This window comes from Eucalyptus grandis, chromosome 11 (assembly GCF_016545825.1).
Source record: "Eucalyptus grandis isolate ANBG69807.140 chromosome 11, ASM1654582v1, whole genome shotgun sequence".
Taxonomy (NCBI): Eukaryota; Viridiplantae; Streptophyta; class Magnoliopsida; order Myrtales; family Myrtaceae; genus Eucalyptus; species Eucalyptus grandis.
The window spans coordinates 5,446,543-5,466,468 of NC_052622.1; the positions used below are offsets into that span (position 1 = coordinate 5,446,543).

At 42.1% G+C, this 19,926-nt stretch overlaps 1 protein-coding gene, 1 long non-coding RNA gene and 3 pseudogenes across 2 annotated transcripts; 2 read left to right on the top strand and 3 right to left on the bottom strand.

The window, feature by feature from the left end:
* The first annotated feature begins 5,561 nt into the window (after nucleotides 1-5,561).
* LOC104424595 (rust resistance kinase Lr10-like) lies at nucleotides 5,562-7,289 on the top strand. The gene is made up of 2 exons (XM_039304724.1): nucleotides 5,562-5,961; nucleotides 6,054-7,289. The coding sequence occupies exons 1-2, from the start codon at nucleotides 5,940-5,942 to the stop codon at nucleotides 7,220-7,222; spliced, it is 1,191 nt and encodes a 396-aa protein (XP_039160658.1). The 5' UTR covers nucleotides 5,562-5,939; the 3' UTR covers nucleotides 7,223-7,289.
* Nucleotides 7,290-8,227: 938 nt separating this feature from the next.
* LOC120289606 lies at nucleotides 8,228-11,690 on the bottom strand (annotated as a pseudogene).
* Nucleotides 11,532-13,067, bottom strand: LOC120286181 (annotated as a pseudogene).
* Nucleotides 13,068-13,224: 157 nt separating this feature from the next.
* LOC120289607 overlaps nucleotides 13,225-19,926 on the bottom strand; it is a 50,275-nt pseudogene continuing 43,573 nt past the window's right edge.
* On the top strand, nucleotides 13,815-19,008 carry LOC120289608. The gene is made up of 3 exons (XR_005547640.1): nucleotides 13,815-14,463; nucleotides 15,344-15,382; nucleotides 18,911-19,008. It is a non-coding gene; the product is annotated as an uncharacterized LOC120289608 (long non-coding RNA).

Genomic DNA, 19,926 nt, shown 5'->3' on the forward strand with positions numbered 1-19,926 from the left:
CCATTTAGTTAATTGTTGTGAAGTCCTCATTAGTTTCTCTGCAAAAGGGGAGCTTGGAGTTGATTTTTCTACCCATACTTGCTGGACGACTTCGTGATACTCTGCATATTCTGTCCAGAAGGTTTCCAATTTGAATTGTTTCTTCCTTTTCTTTTCTCCAAGGTGCAGTCGAAGGACTGGGGGGCTATGGTCTGAACTGATTGCTGTAAGGGCTTGAACTTCTGCTTCATGAAAGGTAACTCGCCACTCTAGTGAACAGAGCACTCTATCGAGTCGTTTCTTTACCAATTCAGCCCCCTCCCTTTTATTTGTTCATGTGAATGCGCATCCATGACTGTCTACATCCATCAGGGATAGATCATTAATCATGTTTCTGAATGCTGCGATTCATCTATTATCTGCTTCTTTTTTCCCAACTTTCTCCCATACATACAGTATCTCATTGAAATCTCCCATGCAGATCCATAGTTGAGAAGCTGGAGGTTTAAGGGTTCCCAACAATTGCCATAAAGCCAGACGCTCTCCAAAATCTGTAGATGCATGGACGAAGGTAATCTGCATACCTTGTTTACTATCAGGGTCAGTGCACTGCACATCTATAAACTGCTTTGAACTTGCTTGCACCTTCAACTCGATTTCCTCTTGCCACATAATTGCCAATCCCCCCGCTATTCCTGTTGGATCCACCAAATAAAGTTTCTGGAAGTTGAGTTTTCTACAAATCCTTTCCACCATCGTTGCTTTATTTTTCGTCTCCATGATAAAGAGTAAGTGAGGCCTTTCATGAGCTGTTAAAGCTCTTAATTCCTGAATTGTCAGGGGGTTGCCCAGCCCCTGACAATTCCAGCTCACTATTTTCATGACTTTTGTGGTGGCTTATTAGGGCTAGCCACCAAAGCCCATGCTTGGTCGTCTTGGATCAGATTCACTGGGGTCTCCAATAGGTCGATTTCATCTAGGAGGAGAGGTGATTTTTCTGGCATACATTTCTGTTTTTTGGCCTTTTGTACTTTCATAGTCTTCTTACTGCTTTTTCCAACTTTTAATAGCGATGGGTTTTGAGTTTCAGGGCATATCACCTGTTTTCCGCGGTCTCGGTCTTGAGCTACCATAGGTGCAGTTGCTGAAGTTGTCATATGTTCTGAGCTACTTTCTGGTCGCTTTTTACTGCATGCTACAATTTGCATATCCGAGGCTGGATCACACTCAATGGGGTTCACTCCACTCGGTTTGATTGATGGATCAGGTACGGTTTCCTCCACTACATACTCCTCCATTTTTCCGTAGAAAGCATCCCAATAAGGACTGTGATCACTAGTTTCTGCCTTCAACTAGGGTCCATATAATCCTTTTTTGTTCATTGCCCAGGGCGACGTTGTATATGGAATTTCTAAGTAGTCAGTTGCATAGTGACCAATTCTGCCACAAGAGAAGCAGTAATGTGGGAGTCGCTCGTATTTGAACTCCACCCAGAGCCATTTATTACCGATATCCAGGATAGCTCCCGATTTCAAAGGTAAAGCCAAGTCAATCTCAACTCTAACTCTACCTCCTCTGTTCTGTACATTAGCTATTGAGTCTGGTTGAACTTCTATTACTTTTCCTAACCTTTTCCCCAGATCATTGAACACTTTGTCTATTCTCCAACCAGGGGGAACTCCTCCAATGCGCACCCAGAAAGCTGCCTTAGTGAAATCATAGCAATGCTCAGGGACTTCTGGGAGACACTGCTGCAGAACGAGCAAATTAGTTGAGTATGACCAAGGTGAGTTCCTCAATATTCGCTGTTTTTCCTCCTCCGTTGGAAATACAAAGGTAAAGTGCCCTGGTTCCTTCTGTGAACATATAACCCTTATGTTTTCCATGCTTTCTTCATTGTAGTTATGAAAGCAGGATAGTTCACATTTGGTTTGGAGAACAATTTTCCGAAAAGAGTACGTCTACATTCCTCCCATTTCTGTTGGGGAATTTCATCAGACACTTCAACTACGTCTTCCTCAGACCATAGGTGCCCAAGACTTTTACATAAAGCAGCCGCTCTCATTTCGTTTTCTTCTTTACTCTCCATTTTCGCTAACTATCAATCACTTATCTGAGGCTCACCTCTCCAAGCTTACCCGGCTTCAATTTTGTCTAGATCCGGACTTCGACCACGCCGATCTCATCGCGCCGAAAACGAACCTCCCGAGATGCTAGGCGGATACGTAGATCGGTACTCGGAGCGGCGAAGAAAACTCTCCCTGATGAGTGCTTTCGCCCGTGGTCTTCTCGATTGAAGGGAGCGAGTGGTACCCAGATCGTTGAGAAGAGGCTCCAACATATTGCTCAGACCTTTTTTTTTATATGTTATGAGGAAGAAAACACAGTGGAAAGGAGCAGGAATCGGGACAAACACTTGTAAATTAGGGTTTAGGGTTTGAAGGAAGGGGGGGAGACGCTACCATGAGGTAGAGAGCAAGCTCACAGAGACGAGAGACGTGGGTGGAAAAGGGCATAACCTCGACAAAATCTCTCGATATTACTTCAAGAATAGTTTTTGAAGTAATGGAGACGGAGACATTTGGCAATGGATGAAAACATGGAATAGTTTTTGCATATTTGTTATTTGAATAAAGTGGGTTATAAAATATACAATGGGATCGAAGTTGAGAAAAATTGATGCAAACACAACAAAATGCACTACTATTATAAAGTGTGAGGTGTTTCTCCTCTTTTCATATTTCCAAATTATCCCTTTCAACTGTGAGAAGTCATGTCTAAAATTCAAACTTCTCAAATTTTTAACGATCTTTTCTTTATAGTTTCTTTGTTGTTGTTGTTGTTATTATTATGTGTTTCCCTAAGAGTATTCCTTATTTCATGTCGAGAAATTTCAAATGATCACACGAAAGACATTGCCCATAATAGATTGTTGTGTTATGCATGATTAACATAAAAAATATTAGTCTCCTTCTTTTTCATCGTCCTCTTCTAAATTATATATATATATATATATTTGTTTTTTTTATATCCAGGATTCGGCCTGGCACACCTTACGGGTGCTCACGGCCACCGCCAGCCTGACCGGCCTAACGGAGACCACCAACTATACCTGAAGGGAAGTTAGCACATGACCCCACCATGATGGCCCCCCACTTAAGACTTGTATGGCAATGTGAAGATTCAACCTTTCGACCTCTGCGTAAAGTCTAGTTAGCCTCCTCTGCCAACGTAGCTACCCACCGATGGGTTCATTTCTTTAGTAAAACTCACAGTTGAATAAAAATCCTTCAATTATCAATTAATCACATTTTATTTTTGCACATCTTCAAGAAAAGAGCTTTGCTAACATAACAATTTTTTTGTCACTACGAGAGTAACAGTATATTGTGAGTTACAAATTCTCAAATGATTAGACTCCATGATATTTTATAATAATTTATTATTCATTTTTTGTGATCCAAAATAAGCTATTAATATCACGATAAATTAAGAACAATTATATAAGCATTTCTTCTCCAGAAAACATGCAACACACATGACATTGTATGGTACTAATGGAAAGGCGAGAATTAAGTTACATCCGAAAATGCAATTGCGAAATTAGAAAAGTTAAGGTTTGTAGTAAAGAAGAATAGACAAGGACAAAATCATTATTTTAAAAAGATTTTTTTAACACCTTGAAGATAAAAAAAAAAAAGAAAAAGAAAAATATGTTTAAATCAAATGCATCACACCAGTCTTCAGTTACAAAAGCAAGTCAGGTTGATCGTGTGCTAAAATCTGCTAAAGATTATGAGAACGTCTATACGTGTCATTTTCTGACAAAAAAGTAAAAAACGACTTCACGCGTAAAAAAGGACTCCACGCGTCATTAAACTTTATGACAAAAAAGTAAAAAAAGACTTCTCGCGTAAAAACAGACTTCACGCGTCATTGAACTTTCTTTTTGGCGACCATTCCCACTGCTTTCCGTGTCTGATGCGTCCATTTGTTTGTCGCTATACCTCGTAAGTCACTCGCTTCCTCCACACTCAAAGAGGAGTCGTCGGAGATATTTCCTGCTCTCTTCATCGTTTTAAGGAGGGAGCAACTCACGGTATTCCTCTCGTCTTTGTCTATCTCTCCATTACATATCGACACCAAATACTAGATCTGCTTAACCATCGTGCTCTCCGCTACTGCATAAGCTATGCACCAAGATCAACCCCTTCTTCTTCTCCTCCTCCTCCTTCTACATCGGTCTTTTAGCATTGCCATAAAAATTAATCACTGCACAACCTCTTGCGGCGAGGTCACAAATATAGATTACCCGTTTCGGTTTATGGGAGACCCGGAATTTTGCGGCCACAGTGATTATGAGTTAGCCTGCAGAGATAACCGTACCATTTTGGATTTTAACTTGAGCAAGTACTTTGTACACAACATCGACTACATCAACCAAACAATTAGGATCGCTGATGTCAAGCTGCAAAAGGGCGATTGCTCATCCCTTCCTCTCCGGTCTTTATCGTGCAGCGACTTCAACTTCAATTTGGATCAGTTTGAATGCTGGAATCCAGAGTTCTCTTCTTATCAAAGTTATTTCCGGTACCGGTATCACATGTTGAATAATCCAGAGTTCATGTATTATGGTCAGTTTCCCAATGATGTTTCGATCGTGAGTTGTGTGAAGGCCATGGATTTTCCATTTTACATTAATGCTTCGTCATGCCTTGATGGGCTTCCATTACTTAATTTCTCTGGTGCGAGAAGGCGAGTGTATGCCTTGGTCAATGCAAATGTCCCATCTGTGGAAACTGCATGCACTATAGAGTTTATGGTAATGCTGTCACGGTGGGTTGATGAATATGATCTTCGTTCCTATGTGCAAATTCACGAACATATGGTTTATGGATTCGAGCTTTCATGGCGGTATCCATATCCTAAGCACGCCAAGATAGGTAAGGAATTTTTAGCTTGTTCAATTTCTTATAAAGAATAGCAAGGGTGTCGTAACTTTTATACGATTCTCATTTAAGTGTTATCACTTTTTTTTTCCTTTATTTGATTATTTATTTAAGTGCCACATTGAAGTAAAATCGATCGTTTAAATGTTGTTTTTGACAAATCGTCCTACTAAATTTTTTATTAATTTTTCATTTCGACGTGGATTCTTTTTATTTAATTGTCCAAATCAACGATGGCAATGTCAAATAGGACGATCTGCATTCATGTTGGATTTTTTGACGAGACAAATCACTAATGACTTTTAAGTGATCGAATTCAAATTTGTGACACTCAAGTGAATAAAAAAAAATGTTATGACACTCAAGTGAGCGTCGTACGAAAGTTATGGTACTTCTAATGTACTTATCCCAAAATATTGTTAGGATATATTTGGTCAAAGACATGTGAAATGGAGCTAAGATCATGTAGCTAGTTCGATGTTGTTGTGGTATTTTGTAAGTACAACAACGGATACATTTTTATTCATTTATTAATTTAAATAATTAGAATTCCGCCAGTAAATCTTAGTGGATTGAACTTGATATACTCAAACATCATTGTTAGTGTCTTTTATTTTCTTCAGATTTCACTTGTTACATATTCTATCTCTTTTGCAGATATCGCCTATGTCCTCGCCCGTCTCCGGGGTATTGTACAGTTCTTGGTCGTTCCCATCGGTAAACATCAATACAATCTTCATTGTGAAATTAAGTTAGTGTTCCTAAATAAAAACATTCAACACACGCACAAATTGGTTATTCATATAACAATAAATACATTATCTATTCAATTGTTTATCTATTTAGTTCAAATTTTGCCCACAAATCTTAGTGGACTGCACCGATATACACATGGCTTGATTATGGTCTAAATAAGTGTCTTTTACATGTTCTTCAGCTTTCATTAATTACAAACTCAATCTCTATTGGGATACATCGAGCTACCCTTACCTTGAACCTTACCTTGATTGGATGCTCCCGCTCTTCGGCATCGGTAACATTACTATAGTCTTCTCATTGTGAAATAGATTTCAAATCTCTAAATGCAAACATTTAACACATCCTCAAATTGGTTAAAATATACAGTGTTTCAATGCATGGTTGTGAAATTCATCTTGGGGGCCCCATGTGTGATGACATTACTAATACGCAAATGGAGGAGAAGACACTTAGCAATGGATCAAAATGTTGAAGAATTTTTGCAATCTAACAATTTCTTGCCAATAAGGTATTCTTACTCGGACATCAAGAAAATCACGAGTGGCCTTAAGGATAAACTAGGCGAGGGAGGGTATGGGGTCGTGTTCAAAGGAAGACTCCGAAGCGGCCGTGAGGTAGCGGTCAAGATTCTGAAGAAGGGAAAAACGAATGGGCAGGACTTCATCAGTGAAGTAGCTACCATTGGCAGAATTCATCATGTTAATGTTGTTGGACTCATTGGTTATTGCTTTGAGGGCTCTAAACAAGCTCTTGTCTATGATTTCATGCACAATGGATCTTTGGATAAGCACATTTTCTCACAAGGACAAGGGATTTCTCTTGAATGCAAGGAAGTGTATAGGATTGCTCTTGGAGTGGCTAGAGGGATTGAATATCTTCATCGAGGATGCGATATCCAAATTTTACACTTTGATATTAAGCCTCATAACATTCTTTTGGACAAAGATTTCACCCCAAAAGTTTCTGACTTTGGGCTTGCAAGATTGTATCCCACAGATTACAACACTGTGTCTTTGACTGCCGCAAGAGGAACCTTAGGATACATGGCTCCAGAGCTCGTCTTCAAGAACCTTGGAGGCATCTCTTACAAAGCCGATATCTATAGTTTCGGAAAATTGTTGATGGAAATGGCCACTAGAAGGAAGAATGAGGACAAGGTTACAGGGTGTTCGAGTCACACTTACCTTCCTTTATGGGTTCATGAACAACTTAGTAAAGAATTGGAAATTCCAGTGGAAGTTAGTGAGGACGAGAGGAAATTAATAAAGAAGATGATAATAGCTGCTCTTTGGTGCATACAATGGAATCCTAACGATCGGCCTTCGATGCAGAAAGTCTTGAATATGCTGGAAGGAGAAGTAGATGATCTACAAATATCTCCCAAGCCACTCTTTTATGAAGCGGAAATGTCAAGAAGGGATGATGGAACTTGGACCGACGAAGGCAATAATACCATATCCACTACATCAACTAGTGCAATAACTTACGAAGATTCTCATCTTGAGTGTACTAGTATTAGTATTACACAAGCATAAACACATATCAAAACCATTTGATCTGGTCACATATGTGGCGAATTGAAACATGGTATTGATGATGCTTCATGTCCCTTTCTTGGCCATCATTATATTATAGATGTTTATGACTATATTTATGATCTTAATTGCACCCAATTCATCTTTTAGCATTATCATATTGAAGATGTCATTGGTTATAGTTTGGACTCTTGAATCCAATAGAAAATCTAGTGACTACTTTCAGCATAGTGCTATGAAGAGCAAGTTTGGGTTTCAAAGTTTTTGCTTGAAAGTCTAGTCAGCACAGAACCTGCTTTATGCATGGCTTAACAACACTTCGCTGATCGCTGTGTATGTATTGCTTCATTGCATACCACTCGTCGCTACAAATAATGTTGAAAATGATGGATGAAGAGGGATAATAAACAACTTCGATTAATGGCGGGGGAGTGCGAGATAGCGGGAGATATCAAAAGAAGATCTCTCCTTGAATAACAATAATACATTAGATTAATTAAATTCTTATTATATTTACTAGATTGCTAAAGTTATCTTAGTGGTAAATGTGCACATAAAAAAATATTATTAATTTTCCTTTTAGGGTTCGTTGTCCAAAACTAGCATGTGAGGAGGAAATTTTATTGGAGGGGGAGATATATGTCATCTTTATTACAATGGTTTGAGTATTCTATTTGAGTCTAAATTCATTTTGAATGCGAATGAGTATTATCATGTTCATGTTTCAAGACCGTGTTAACTATTCTGAACCCTTTATGCTATCACTTCTAAGCAATACATCAGTCTTCATATCACATTGAATGAACTTGAAATAGGCTAGGGCAAACAAAATCAGACTTCAAGAGTGGATGCAAAATTTTACAAATTTTTTTATAATTTAATTTCGCCATTATTGAGATTGACTATTCTTTAGCCGGTCAACGTGCTCGGTGACTTTCTTTCGGCCAAAAAAAAAAACTGCTCGTTGACTCCAAGCCCAATAATCATACGGATTTCAGGTGAGTATTGGATATAGTTTCATTTGCATTTTTCTGATTAAGAAGTGAGGGAAAAAGAATCGAACGGTGCGTTTGCATCATTTACAATTTCACTGCTTTTTTTTTTCTTGGCCGGAATACAATATTTCTGTTTTTGGGCCACCCGAAAATCCGAACAACTCTTTCCGGTAACAGGTCCCTTGATTCGGGATACAGGGCGAAATGACAAAATGTCCAGGGGACCAAATCCGAAATAACAGAAAGGTCGCGTCCTTGGATGCAAAAAAGTCGTCTCGCTACTCGCTCCTTGCTTCCTTCCAGAAGTTCTTTTGCTTTAGCGAGGGAGGCCGCTTCTAAACTCAAACGCTCAAACGCACTCAACCGTTAATTCAAAAATTAAGCAACCAAAAAAAAAAAAAAAAATCGCCACATTCTAATTCTGATTCTGATTCTAATTCTCGTTTACCGTTCTCTCCCGCGATCTAGATCTCTCTGCCGTTTTCTAGATTCCCATCTCCACTCTCTTTTCTCGTGCGATAAGTTCCTCGAATCGGCAGTCCCGATCGAAGACGAAGACGAGGGCGAAGAAGGCGATGGGCGGCGGAGGTGAATCGGAGGGGACGCCGGTGGAGCCGCGGAATCACCCCGCGAACCAGCACGCCACCACCTGGGTCCCCGGGGAGGCCCGCGGCGGCGGCGGCGGCGGCGGCGAGAACCCGTACGTGCACGTCGCTCCGCTGAATGCCCCCGCGCCGTCCGGCAGGAGTGAGTCCATCGAGGCGTATACTTCGCGCTGGGAGTTAATGATTGGTGATTAGAGGCTTTTGAGAATGGTTTTGATGGGGCCGACGCTTTGCTGGTGTTCGCGGGTCCGATGGATGCGGCGCGTTGAACCGGTGTGGGAGGAGGTTCGAAGATGCTACAAGAAAAGCACCAATGAGGCAATGAAGTACCGCAGTGTCCGTAACGGATATTCTCTCTAATGGAGGAGCTAATGAGGATGGGCTCTTGCTGCACAAATCCTATTCGCGTCCTCAGCCATCTCAGGTTGTATTCCTTTATGTCCTTCCCATCAATGACGACCTTTCCTTCCATCGGATCGTAGAACCTCAGCAGAAGGGCCAGAATAGAGGACTTTCCAGCACCACTTGGCCCGACAAGACCCACCTTCGTCCCAGCTTCAATTTTCAACGTGAAGTTCTTCAGAACGGTAACTTCTGGTCGTGATGGGTACTTGAATTTGATGATCTGGAACTCAGCAGTTCCTTCGATCCTCCCATGATGAGTATTTTCTGGCACATCTGGTTCAATTTCAGATTTTCGGTCGAGGGTCTGGAATGCAGGAGTGAGTATGCTCATGGCCGATATCATGGTGGGGATCAGCGTTCACAGCTCTGTAATAGAAGGTGCCTTGAGATAGAAAATCTGGTACGATCTTATGCCATTTTCGAATGTGGCTTGGCCTCTATCGACCAAGACCGCGGTGTACCACAAGGCGACTGCATGTGCAATGTTCCATAAGCAAATAGGAAATCCTTGGATTATTCCATACCGGATACTGGTTCTCCTGCTCTCTTTCGTTGGGACTTCCAACGCTAACTTGGCCATCCTCAGGATTTGCTCTTCATAGCAAAAAGATGCTACAGTTCTTATGTTTGTCGCCGACTCAGAAGATAGGGAAATGACTTCGCCATGTGCTGCAGAAGAGTCGCCAGCAAATCCTTTGGCTGACTTGGCTTGAATGAGCCCACCAATGACGTGGCAAGGCATCACAGTCCAAGCCACTAGACCCATTCTCCAGTTTACAATCATGCTAACTACCGTAGCAATCAGTATAGAAGTGATGCCTTGGACAATGACCGACATGCGATCAAGAATGATCACTTTTACCATGGATGTATCATTGATGATTCACGAAGTTACCAGCCCGATGCTGTTCTCGGGTTTCTCAAACCAAGTGAATTCATTGCTCAGCACACCTGCAAGATTTTAGAACAATCAATGCAAATTGTACTCTATAAATGATTCATAACTTGGGCAGAATCTCATATTCAAGGCTAGTAGATTCTGCATTAAACTGTAGAGGAATCTGCTAGGAAAAAGGAGTGACAGCTACCTGAAAAGAGAGCTTTTCTAAGGTTTGTCATGGCCTTCTCACTGACCACACCGAACTAGTAATGCTGCAAGATGTGAGAGGCTAATGATAGCAACCCTATGAGGGAGAATGCGATCGAGTACCATCCAACTTCCTGCTTGGCATGTTTATGGTAATATCCTACACCTATTGTTATGATGAAGAACCCAAAAACAGGCTTTGAGATTCCAGAGAAACTGGCTGCAATGGAGCCGATGGCTGTCTTGATGAGTTCTGTCCTCCTCAACCAAAACCAAATTCTAAAGAAGTGGACTGCTTCTAATCTTTTCTTGTGCTCCTCTTGCTCAGGATCTTCTGTGAGGCTTTCTTCTATCTCTGCGCCTTTTTCACTTAAAACTCTGCTTTTAGGTGAGCTGTGGGGTTGGTCAATTTCATAATCTCGCGAAGATATATCAGTTCTGTCATTCAATCAACATCATGGGCCAGTGAGAACCTGTTTCTTTTTTTTTTTTTTTTTTTTTTATCAAAATAATTGTCATGCACAAACGGTAGGAAATAATTATTATGAGGCAGCCAACCTTTCATCACGGACAACACTGATGCTCTGTATGTTGAATAAGCTGTTGTAAAATTTGCTGGTATCCAACAGGGTGCTGTGCGTTCCTGTCTCCTTAACCTGTCCATTCTCTACAACTGCAATTTCATCTGCATTAACGATGGTTGACAATCTGTGTGCAATCAAGATCACTGTTCTTCCCTGCATGGCCTTCTCCAATTCCTCTTGAACCAGCTTCTTGGATTCCGAATCAAGAGCACTTGTAGCCTCATCGAGCAGAAGTATTGGAGGATTCTTGAGAATGGCTCTGGCTATTGCAATTCTCTGTTTTTGTCCTCCTGACAGCTGGAAGCCCCTCCGCCCTACCTAGTCCATCATCATGGCGCCAAAATTTAACTTAGGATCCTTGTTTTTTGTCTAATGAGAGCTTGAGAACTTTCAGGAGAGACATCGTTTATTTACATCCATTGCTAGGAGATTGCATATTACCTCTGTCGAGTGCTTATCGGGAAGCTGTGAAATGAAATTATGGGCATTTGCCATTGTTGCTGCATTCTCTATTTGTTGGTCATCTGCATCCGAATTTCCTACTTTCAGGTTGTCCTTGATAGTGCCAGCAAACAGTGATGGTTCTTGGGAAAGTGCTCCAATATTTTGGCGGAGGCACTTCAAATCAAGATCCTTGATGTTACGGTTATCTATGAGAATGACCCCTGAAACCATGCAATATTACCCAATCATCAGCAACCTGTGCAATATTATTCAATCGTCAGCAACCTTTGTGCGCAAAAAATGCATGAGCAATAGAAGCATGAAACCATGGGAATAATAAGGAGAGGATGACAAATTTCAGCTCAAGAGCATGGAGGATAAAGGTTTTAGACCTTTGGATGGATCATAGAATCTTGCAACCAGGGATATGATTGTGCTTTTCCCACACCCACTGCTACCAACTAACGCCACCGTCTTTCCTGCTGGAATTTGACAGCGTAAAACCTTGAAGAATCACTTTATCTTCTCGGGATGGGTAAGCAAAGTGAATGTTCCTTATGTCAATGTTTCCCTTGATTTCCTTCACTACGATCCCCCCTGAAGCGTTGCTAATATTTGGTTTTCTCCGGATCACCTTGAAAACTTCATTTCCTGCTGCTTTTGCTTGGTTAAATACTTGCATGTCTGGTGCAGCATAAGTGATTGAGCTGGAATGCAAAAGAAGCCACGGTCCATAATTAAGGTCATATCTTCTTCATTATATGAAGATTCTTAAAGGCATCTGATATCTTCTTAAGAGGCTCAAAATGAAATGCACCATACATGCATTCATACAAAACTTCAGAGAACCCAAGTAGGACGATGTTATTTCCGTGTCTTGTGCAGATTAACTAGCTTGATGATTGTCATTGGATTGCTTATCCAGTTGCTGTAAGACAAAACAATCTCATCCAAAAACTCTTACAAGAAAGGTAAACTTTTCTTACATAGCTCCAAAGAGGATGCTCATGACTGCTGCTATGACGTTCCCTCCACTAGATCTTCTAGCAGTAACCACGATTGCCTCGATCCATATGATTAGTGCCCAAGAGGAGTTGGTCACTGCTTGAAACATTCCTGTTCCAACTCCCTTAATCAGTGCCTCTCCTCTGGTAATGACAGACTGCTTGTCCATGCAGTCTGAGAATGACTTGATTGCACGATCCTCTCCGATAAATGCAAAGACCGTTTTTATATGAGATATGATCTGTACGTTGTCAAACATTAACTCGTGAGTTTCCAGATGATTCCCCTTTTCTTAGATATTTTATAACTAACAAAATGTGAAGTTTTCTTACCTTTTCCATGACAGTAGTAGCTTCGGATAGGTAAATCATTTTGGCAGCTAAGATGGCATTCATTTTCTTGGTGTAGGTGGCTCTAATCAGTAGAATGAAGGGAACTACAAACAAGGTGACCTGTGAAACTTCCCAACTGCAAATGAAGGCAATCAAGACTCCAGAAAACAATATGGTGAAGCATGAAAGGAAGTAACCAGCTGCCAGCAAAAAGTTATGTTAGGATGATCGGCAAATTTCGGTTGAGAAATCTCAAGAGCAGTCAACTTGAGGGAGAGATTGCTACCTTCTCTCCTATAGCATCCTGGATTACCCTCATGTGAGTACTTATACCGGCAATGACTTTTCCACTTGACAATTCAGTATCATCTGACTTCCCGCTTGGCATGTTTATGGTAATATGCTACACCTATTGTTATGATGAAGAACCCAAAAACAGGCTTTGAGATTCCAGAGAAACCGGCTGCAATGGAGCTAATGGCTATCTTGACAAGTTTCGTCCTCCTCAACCCAAACCAGATTCTAAAGAAGTGGACTGCTTCTAATCTTTTCTTGTGCTCCTCTTGCTCAGGGTCTTCTCTGAGGCTTTCTTCTATCTCTGTGCCTTTTTGCACTTAAAACTCTGCTTTGAGGTGAGCCATGGGGTTGGTCAGTTTCAGAATCCTGTGAAGGTATATCAGTTCTGTCATTCAATCAAAAACATGGGCCAATGAGGACCTCTCTTTTCTTTTTCTTCTTTTTTAATCGAAATAATTGTCATATGCATACTGTAGGAAATAATTATTATGAGGCAGCCAACCTTTCATCACGAACAACACTGATGTTCTGCATGCTGAATAAGCTGTTGTAAAATTTGCTGTTATCCAACAGGGTGCTGTGCATTTCTGTCTCTTTAACCTGTCCAGTCTCTACGACAGCAATTTCATCTACATTAATGATGGTTGACAATCTGTGTGCTATCAAGATCACTGTTCTTCCCCGCATGGCCTTCTCCAATGCCTCTTGAACCAGCTTCTCTGATTCTGAATCAAGAGCACTCGTAGCCTCATCGAGCAGAAGTATTGGAGGATTTTTGATAATGGCTCTGGCTATTGCACCTCTTTGTTTTGTCCTCCTGACAGCTGGAAGCCCCTTTGCCCCCACCTAGTCCATTATGGCACCAGAATTTAACTCAGGATCCTCCTTTTTCTTTTTCCTAATGAGAGCTTGAGTACTTTCAAGAGAGACATCATTTGTTTACATCTGTTGCTATCTGTTGCTAGGAGATTGCATTTTACCTCTGTCAAGTACTTATCTGGAAGATGTGAAATGAAATTATGTGCATTTGCCATCATTGATGCATTCTCTATTTGTTGGTCATCTGCATCCATATTTCCTACTTTAAGGTTGTCCTTGATAGTGCCAGCAAACAGTGATGGTTCCTGGGAAACTGCTCCAATATTTTGGCATAGGCACTTCAAATCAAGATCTTTGATGTTGTGGTTATCTATGAGAATGACCCCTCATAACATGCAATATTACCCAATTGTCAGCAACCTTTGTGCGCAAATAATGTATGAGCAATAGAAGCATGAAACCATGGGAATAATAAGGAGAGGATAACAAATTTCAGCTCAAGAGCATGAGGATAAAGGTTTCAGACCTTTTGATGGATCCTAGAATCTCGCAACCAGGGATATGACTGTGCTTTTCCCACACCCGCTGCTACCAACTAACGCCACCGTCTTTCCTGCTGGAATTGACAGCGTAAAACCTTGAAGAATCATTTTATTTTCTCAGGATGGGTAAGCAAAGTGAATGTTCCTTATGTCAATGTTTCCCTTGATTCAATATGATTCCCCCCCCCCAAGCATTGCTAATATTTGGTTTTCTCTGGATCACCTTGAATACTTCATTTCCTGCTGCTTTTGCTTGGTTAAATACTTGCACGTCTGGTGCAGCATAAGTGATTGAGCTGGAATGCAGAAGAAGCCACGGTCCATAATCAGAGTTATATCTTCTTCACTTCATGATTCGAAAATTCTTAAAGGCATCTGATATCTTCTTACGAGGCTCAAAGTGATAAGCATCGTACATGCATTCATACAAAACTTTAGAGAACCCATGTAGGATGATGTTAATTCATATGTTAAGCGCAGATTAACTAGTTTGATGATCATCATTGGATTGCTTCTCTAGTTGGTGTAAGACGAAACAATCTTCATCCAAAAACCCTACAAGAAAGGTAAACTTTTCTTACATAGCTCCAAAGAGGATGCTTATGACTGCTGCTATGGCGTTCCCTCCACTAGATCTTCCAGCAGTAACCACAATTGCTCCGATCCATATGATTAGTGCCCACGAGGAGTTGGTCACTGCTTGAAACATTCCTGTTCCAACTCCCTTAATCAGTGCCTCTCCTCTGCTAATGACAGATTGCTTGTCCGCGCAGTCTGAGAATGACTTGATTGCATGATCCTCTCCAACAAATGCAAAGACCGTTTTCATATGAGATATGGTCTGTCCGTTGTCAAACATTAACCCGTGAATTTCCAGATAATTCCCTTTCTTTAGATTTTTTAAAAATAAAAAAGGTGAAGTTTTTTCACCTGTTCCACAACAGCAGTAGCTTCGGATAGGTAAATCATTTTGGCAGCTGAGATGGCATTCATTTTCTTGGAGTAGGTGGCTCCAATCAGTAGAATGAAGGGAACTACAAACAAGGTGTCACGCCCCGATCCTCGGACGCGCGCACATTCTTCTACTTGGTCGATTTTAGAATGCGATATCCCAGGACTATGTATCGCCGACCCTTTCTTTTTATTAAGCACATGCGGAAGCGATTATAAATCCCCGACAATAAAACAATGGGATAGGAAAGCAGGCCATATTTTTCATATTGAAATTCACAACCACACTTTCATTAACAGCACAACTCACAAAAGTATATTTACAATACTATTTACAACATAAAAGTCTCACACCTATCTATACCAAGACAGGGTTCACAAAAGGGATGGGATCTCAATCCACATCCGGTTATATTCAAGATCCCTCTCTGGATCATCTTCTACTTCAAAATACTTTCTCCCCTTCAGGTTCTCCCTCCTCGGCTTTTCCTCGGTCCCGAAATGGTTATTCAATAACCAATGAGACCACGTCTCGCCGAGTCCTACCCACTAAGACTCGATTAATAAACTAATACGCCATACGGTTGCCTAAGCACAACACGAGTCGGAGGACTTACCTTAGCCTCGGTTCCAACCCGCAATTCAAGGTTAAACACAGATATTCAAACAATTCACGACATCCGATCAAGCATTGATCAATCGACTAAGTCGATTACATGTCACCTAGGACCCTTTCTAGGTCATTCCCACTCATACCACGCTTTCTCGGTGGTGTACTCATTCACCAAATCACATGTGTTTCTCGGGCGTCGTTTTCGCCAATGACATACCGATCACCGACACCGTGCGTTCTTTAAGGCGCCCGTTTTCACTGAGTGATAACCTTGATCACCGAACCACGTGTCCTTTCAAGGCGTCGTTTTGCCAAGGTGACATCGGCTATAGACAACATCGTGCGTTCTTTAAGGCGCCGTTTTCACCAAAGATATTCCCATAATCACCGAACCACGTTTGTCTATAAGTCATTTACGTGCGTTCTTTAAGGCGCCGTTTTCGCCAGGTGATACTTCCCATCACCGAACCACGTATGTCCAATCATATCGTGCACCCGATTGGTCTCAACCAATAATGTTCTCGTTAGCTCTCACCATTCTCCCTACTATATAGCCCATCAACGTACTTGGCGCTATATATCCATACTTCACCATCCATCAATCAAATATTCAATAACAAACAATTTAGAACAATTCCTAAAATTGCACAATAAATTCAATTCCACACAACGTAGAGCTCAATTAAATAAACGGACTGCACCACGACAATCGGCACGAAATTCCGGTCCACCGGCCATCCCGGTTGAATTTCCGGAAAAATAATTAATTAAATAAATAAATTTCGAAAATAAATAAATAAACATTAAAAATCCAATTTAGGCCTATATTGCCTTATTGGAGCCCGAAACAGGTCGGAAAAATCCCGAGATGCATTCAATAAATAATCAAACATTTCTACTTGCTAATAGCTAGGTCTAACCACCTAACATGCATCCTCAAGTCACTAAACTAATTGTTCTAACCTAATCTAACCACCTAATTGCACTTAATTAAATCTAACCAACCTTAAGCATAATTAGCAAACTAATAAAGCTTTAGTGAGTAAAACTCACTTGGTTAAAAGCGGGTATCGGAACACCGCGACGGCGACGCGACGGCGGCCGAATTCCAAACTTTCGGCGGCGTCGGCGGACACTCGGGCCGGGCTCAAAAGCCTCACAAGCCTACAGAAATTTCTGGGCTTAGGCCTGCTGGAATCCTTGGACTGAACCTGAACTTGGGCTTGAAACAAAGCTGAATTGGGCCTGCCTTTCAAACAACTTGGGCTGAAGCTTGGGTCAAAATTTGCTGGGCTTCAAGATTGGGCTGCTGAACTGGGCCTTAAATTACTGGGCTGATCTCTTGAGGGCCTGACTTTGCTTGGGCTTCAAATGGCGTGGGCTCAATGAAGCTGCTGCTCACTTGGGCTGCGATGAGGACTACAATTAGGCTGAAGACACGGGCTTGAATCAAGCTGGGCCACGACCAATTTGTGTGGGCTGCTGAACGCTTGTCTTCGCATGAGATGGACTCGGACGCGTGGAGGGTTGAAGGTCTTCAGTCAACAAACGGCAAGAAGCGGTGGAGCAGGGGCGTGCGGATTCGTGGCCGAACTGGGACGCTGCTGGGGACGATTCGCAAGAGATAGAGAGAGAAGTTGCGAAGGGTGATCAACCACTGGCTTCTTGGAAATCTTCGGGGCAGCTGGTCGTGTGGTATTCGGTTAGTTGACCGGTTGATGCTGCCTTCGGTGAACTGATTTGAAGGCACGAAGGAAGACCGAAGATGGGTGGTCTTCGCTAGGGTCTTCAAGTCGTTGAAGTCCTCGGACGTGCGGCTTCTTCAGTGGAAGGAGATGTTGACCAGCAATTTGAAGACACGAAGAAGCTTGTAGTCTTCGGTTGGATGCGTGGATGAACGGAGTCAACGAAATGTTTCAATGGATGATGCTGTTGACCGAAAGAGCTGGCTTCGGAGGAGGACTTCGGGCGTTGAAGATGGAAGCAGCTTCGGACGTGTGGGGTTCTGCTTCGTGGGGCGTGAGCTGAGCGGAGAGAGAGAAGCGGCAGCTGTCACAAGCTGGCGGAGCAAGGGTCAACAACCCACCCGAGGGGCAGCAAGGTTGACTGGCGAAGCAGGTGTTGGCGGACGAAGGGCAGACGATCAGGGACTGAGCTGCTTCGGCGGATTCGTGCGGCTTCACTTCGGTGGTCAACAAAGTGGAGAGGATCTGCTGTTGTTGACCGAGTTCGGTGGAATTCGGACGTGGCAGCAGTTGAGAAACTCGGTGGAGGCATGGGTTGAAGTCGTGAGGGGCTGCTGAAGGTAATTCGGTAGAGTGAGTCAGCGTGGGGAGCTTCGGTTGACTCGGGGGAAACAAACGGTGGTGGAGAGGGCAGGCGTGGGGGCAGGCGTGCGGCAGAGGAGAGGCTTCGTTGATCTTCGGTGGGCTGGCAGATGCGAGGAGTCCACTAAAGAAATTTGCTGGTGGAGGTTTCGTTTGTTGCAGGCTGATCGAAGGAGCTGGGCTTCTTCTCTTGCGTTGATGCTGGCGTCGCACACGAAGCGAGAGGAAGAGAGAGAGAATGGAGGTGGACGGTGGTGAGAGAGAGCAAGGAGATAGAGATGAGGGAGAGGTGGGGGCCTCTTGGCTTGATATTTTCTTCACAAAATATCTCCAAGACTAAAATCTTGGCCAATGTATAATCACTCAGGACAATTATTAAATTTAACCAAAACACATCCATGAAACTTAATTTTTTTTGGTCCATTTAATTTAGTGGGATGGGGGCACACGAAATTGCTTGGTACCTCCTCCAATTGATCACTCATTTCTTCTCAATTTAACCTTGTAAGGCCTCAATAGATCCAAGTGATGCCTCAATGCTTCAATTGAATATTCTCCTCATCCCATAGCTCATCTCGCATCTCAATTTTGTATTCCATTTTAATCTCCGGCTCCAATTGCATAGGAATGACCTAATTAATTCAATTGAAGTTAATACCGAAAATTCTGGATGTCACACAAGGTGACCAGTGAAACTTCCCAACTGCAAATGAAGGCAATCAAGACTCCAGAAAAGAATGTGGCGAAGCACGAAAGGAAGTGCCCCAGCTGCTAGCAAAAGTTTTGTTAGCATGATCGGCAAACTTCGGTGGGGAAATCTCAAGAGCAGTCAACTTGAGGGAGAGATTGCTACCTTCTCTCCTATAGCATCCTGGATTACGCTCATGTGAGTACTTATTCCGGCAATGACTTTTCCACTCGACAATTCAGTATCGAAAGCTCCAATCTCCCGTCTGAGGAGCGATCTTGGGAATTCTAATCTGATCCGTGCTGTTCGTCTTTCGCTCACAAACATCCAGCATCCAATCTCTGCAGAAAATTGGAAGCCACGCGAATGCTTTATTACTGCATATTTTCTATACTACTAGTTTTCTCTCCTGTAGTTAATCCATTGCTTCTTACAAACTTTATTGCTAATAGTCCAATATGATAAATGATTATACGATACTTCCGATCCCATAAAACTTGATGCTGCGTTTGGGAGTGACACGCCAAAATAAGCAAATCTCTGGTGGGCCCTAGGAAACAGTGACTTTCGAACGGCGATTATGTGCGAAACGAGTGTGCATGTCAATAAAAAACTGAACTTCTGCGACTGAATAAAAACATATGCATCTCCATCATCTAAGAAAACCAAAAGAAGCCAACCTAGGATTCCAGCAGGGAAGGTTGCGAAGGCCATGTACCACACATATGGAACAACCTGAAAGAGGAAAGAAGAAAAACACGAATGAAAAGCTCCAATGACACTGTACGAATCATCCATATTTAGTAAGTTGGAACTCAAAGGCGCGCTAGGAATAAATATAGCCACCAGTTGACAGTAAGCTAGGAATTCAAGCGAAGTGCAGTTATCTACCTTTTTCAGAGCATGAACCATGCCATCTTTGTCGTCGATATGACTCCCGAAAGCATTGAGTGCTTTGCCGAGCAACAAATATCCAATAGGTTGAGCCATCGCGTGGACGACGGATCCTA

Bases quoted from the DNA above. Each gene is read 5' to 3' on its own strand.
- LOC104424595 (XM_039304724.1), top strand. From the start codon at position 5,940: ATGCTCCCGCTCTTCGGCATCG. The intron at 5,962-6,053 runs GTAACATTACTA...TAAAATATACAG, and splicing joins GCTCCCGCTCTTCGGCATCG to TGTTTCAATGCATGGTTGTG.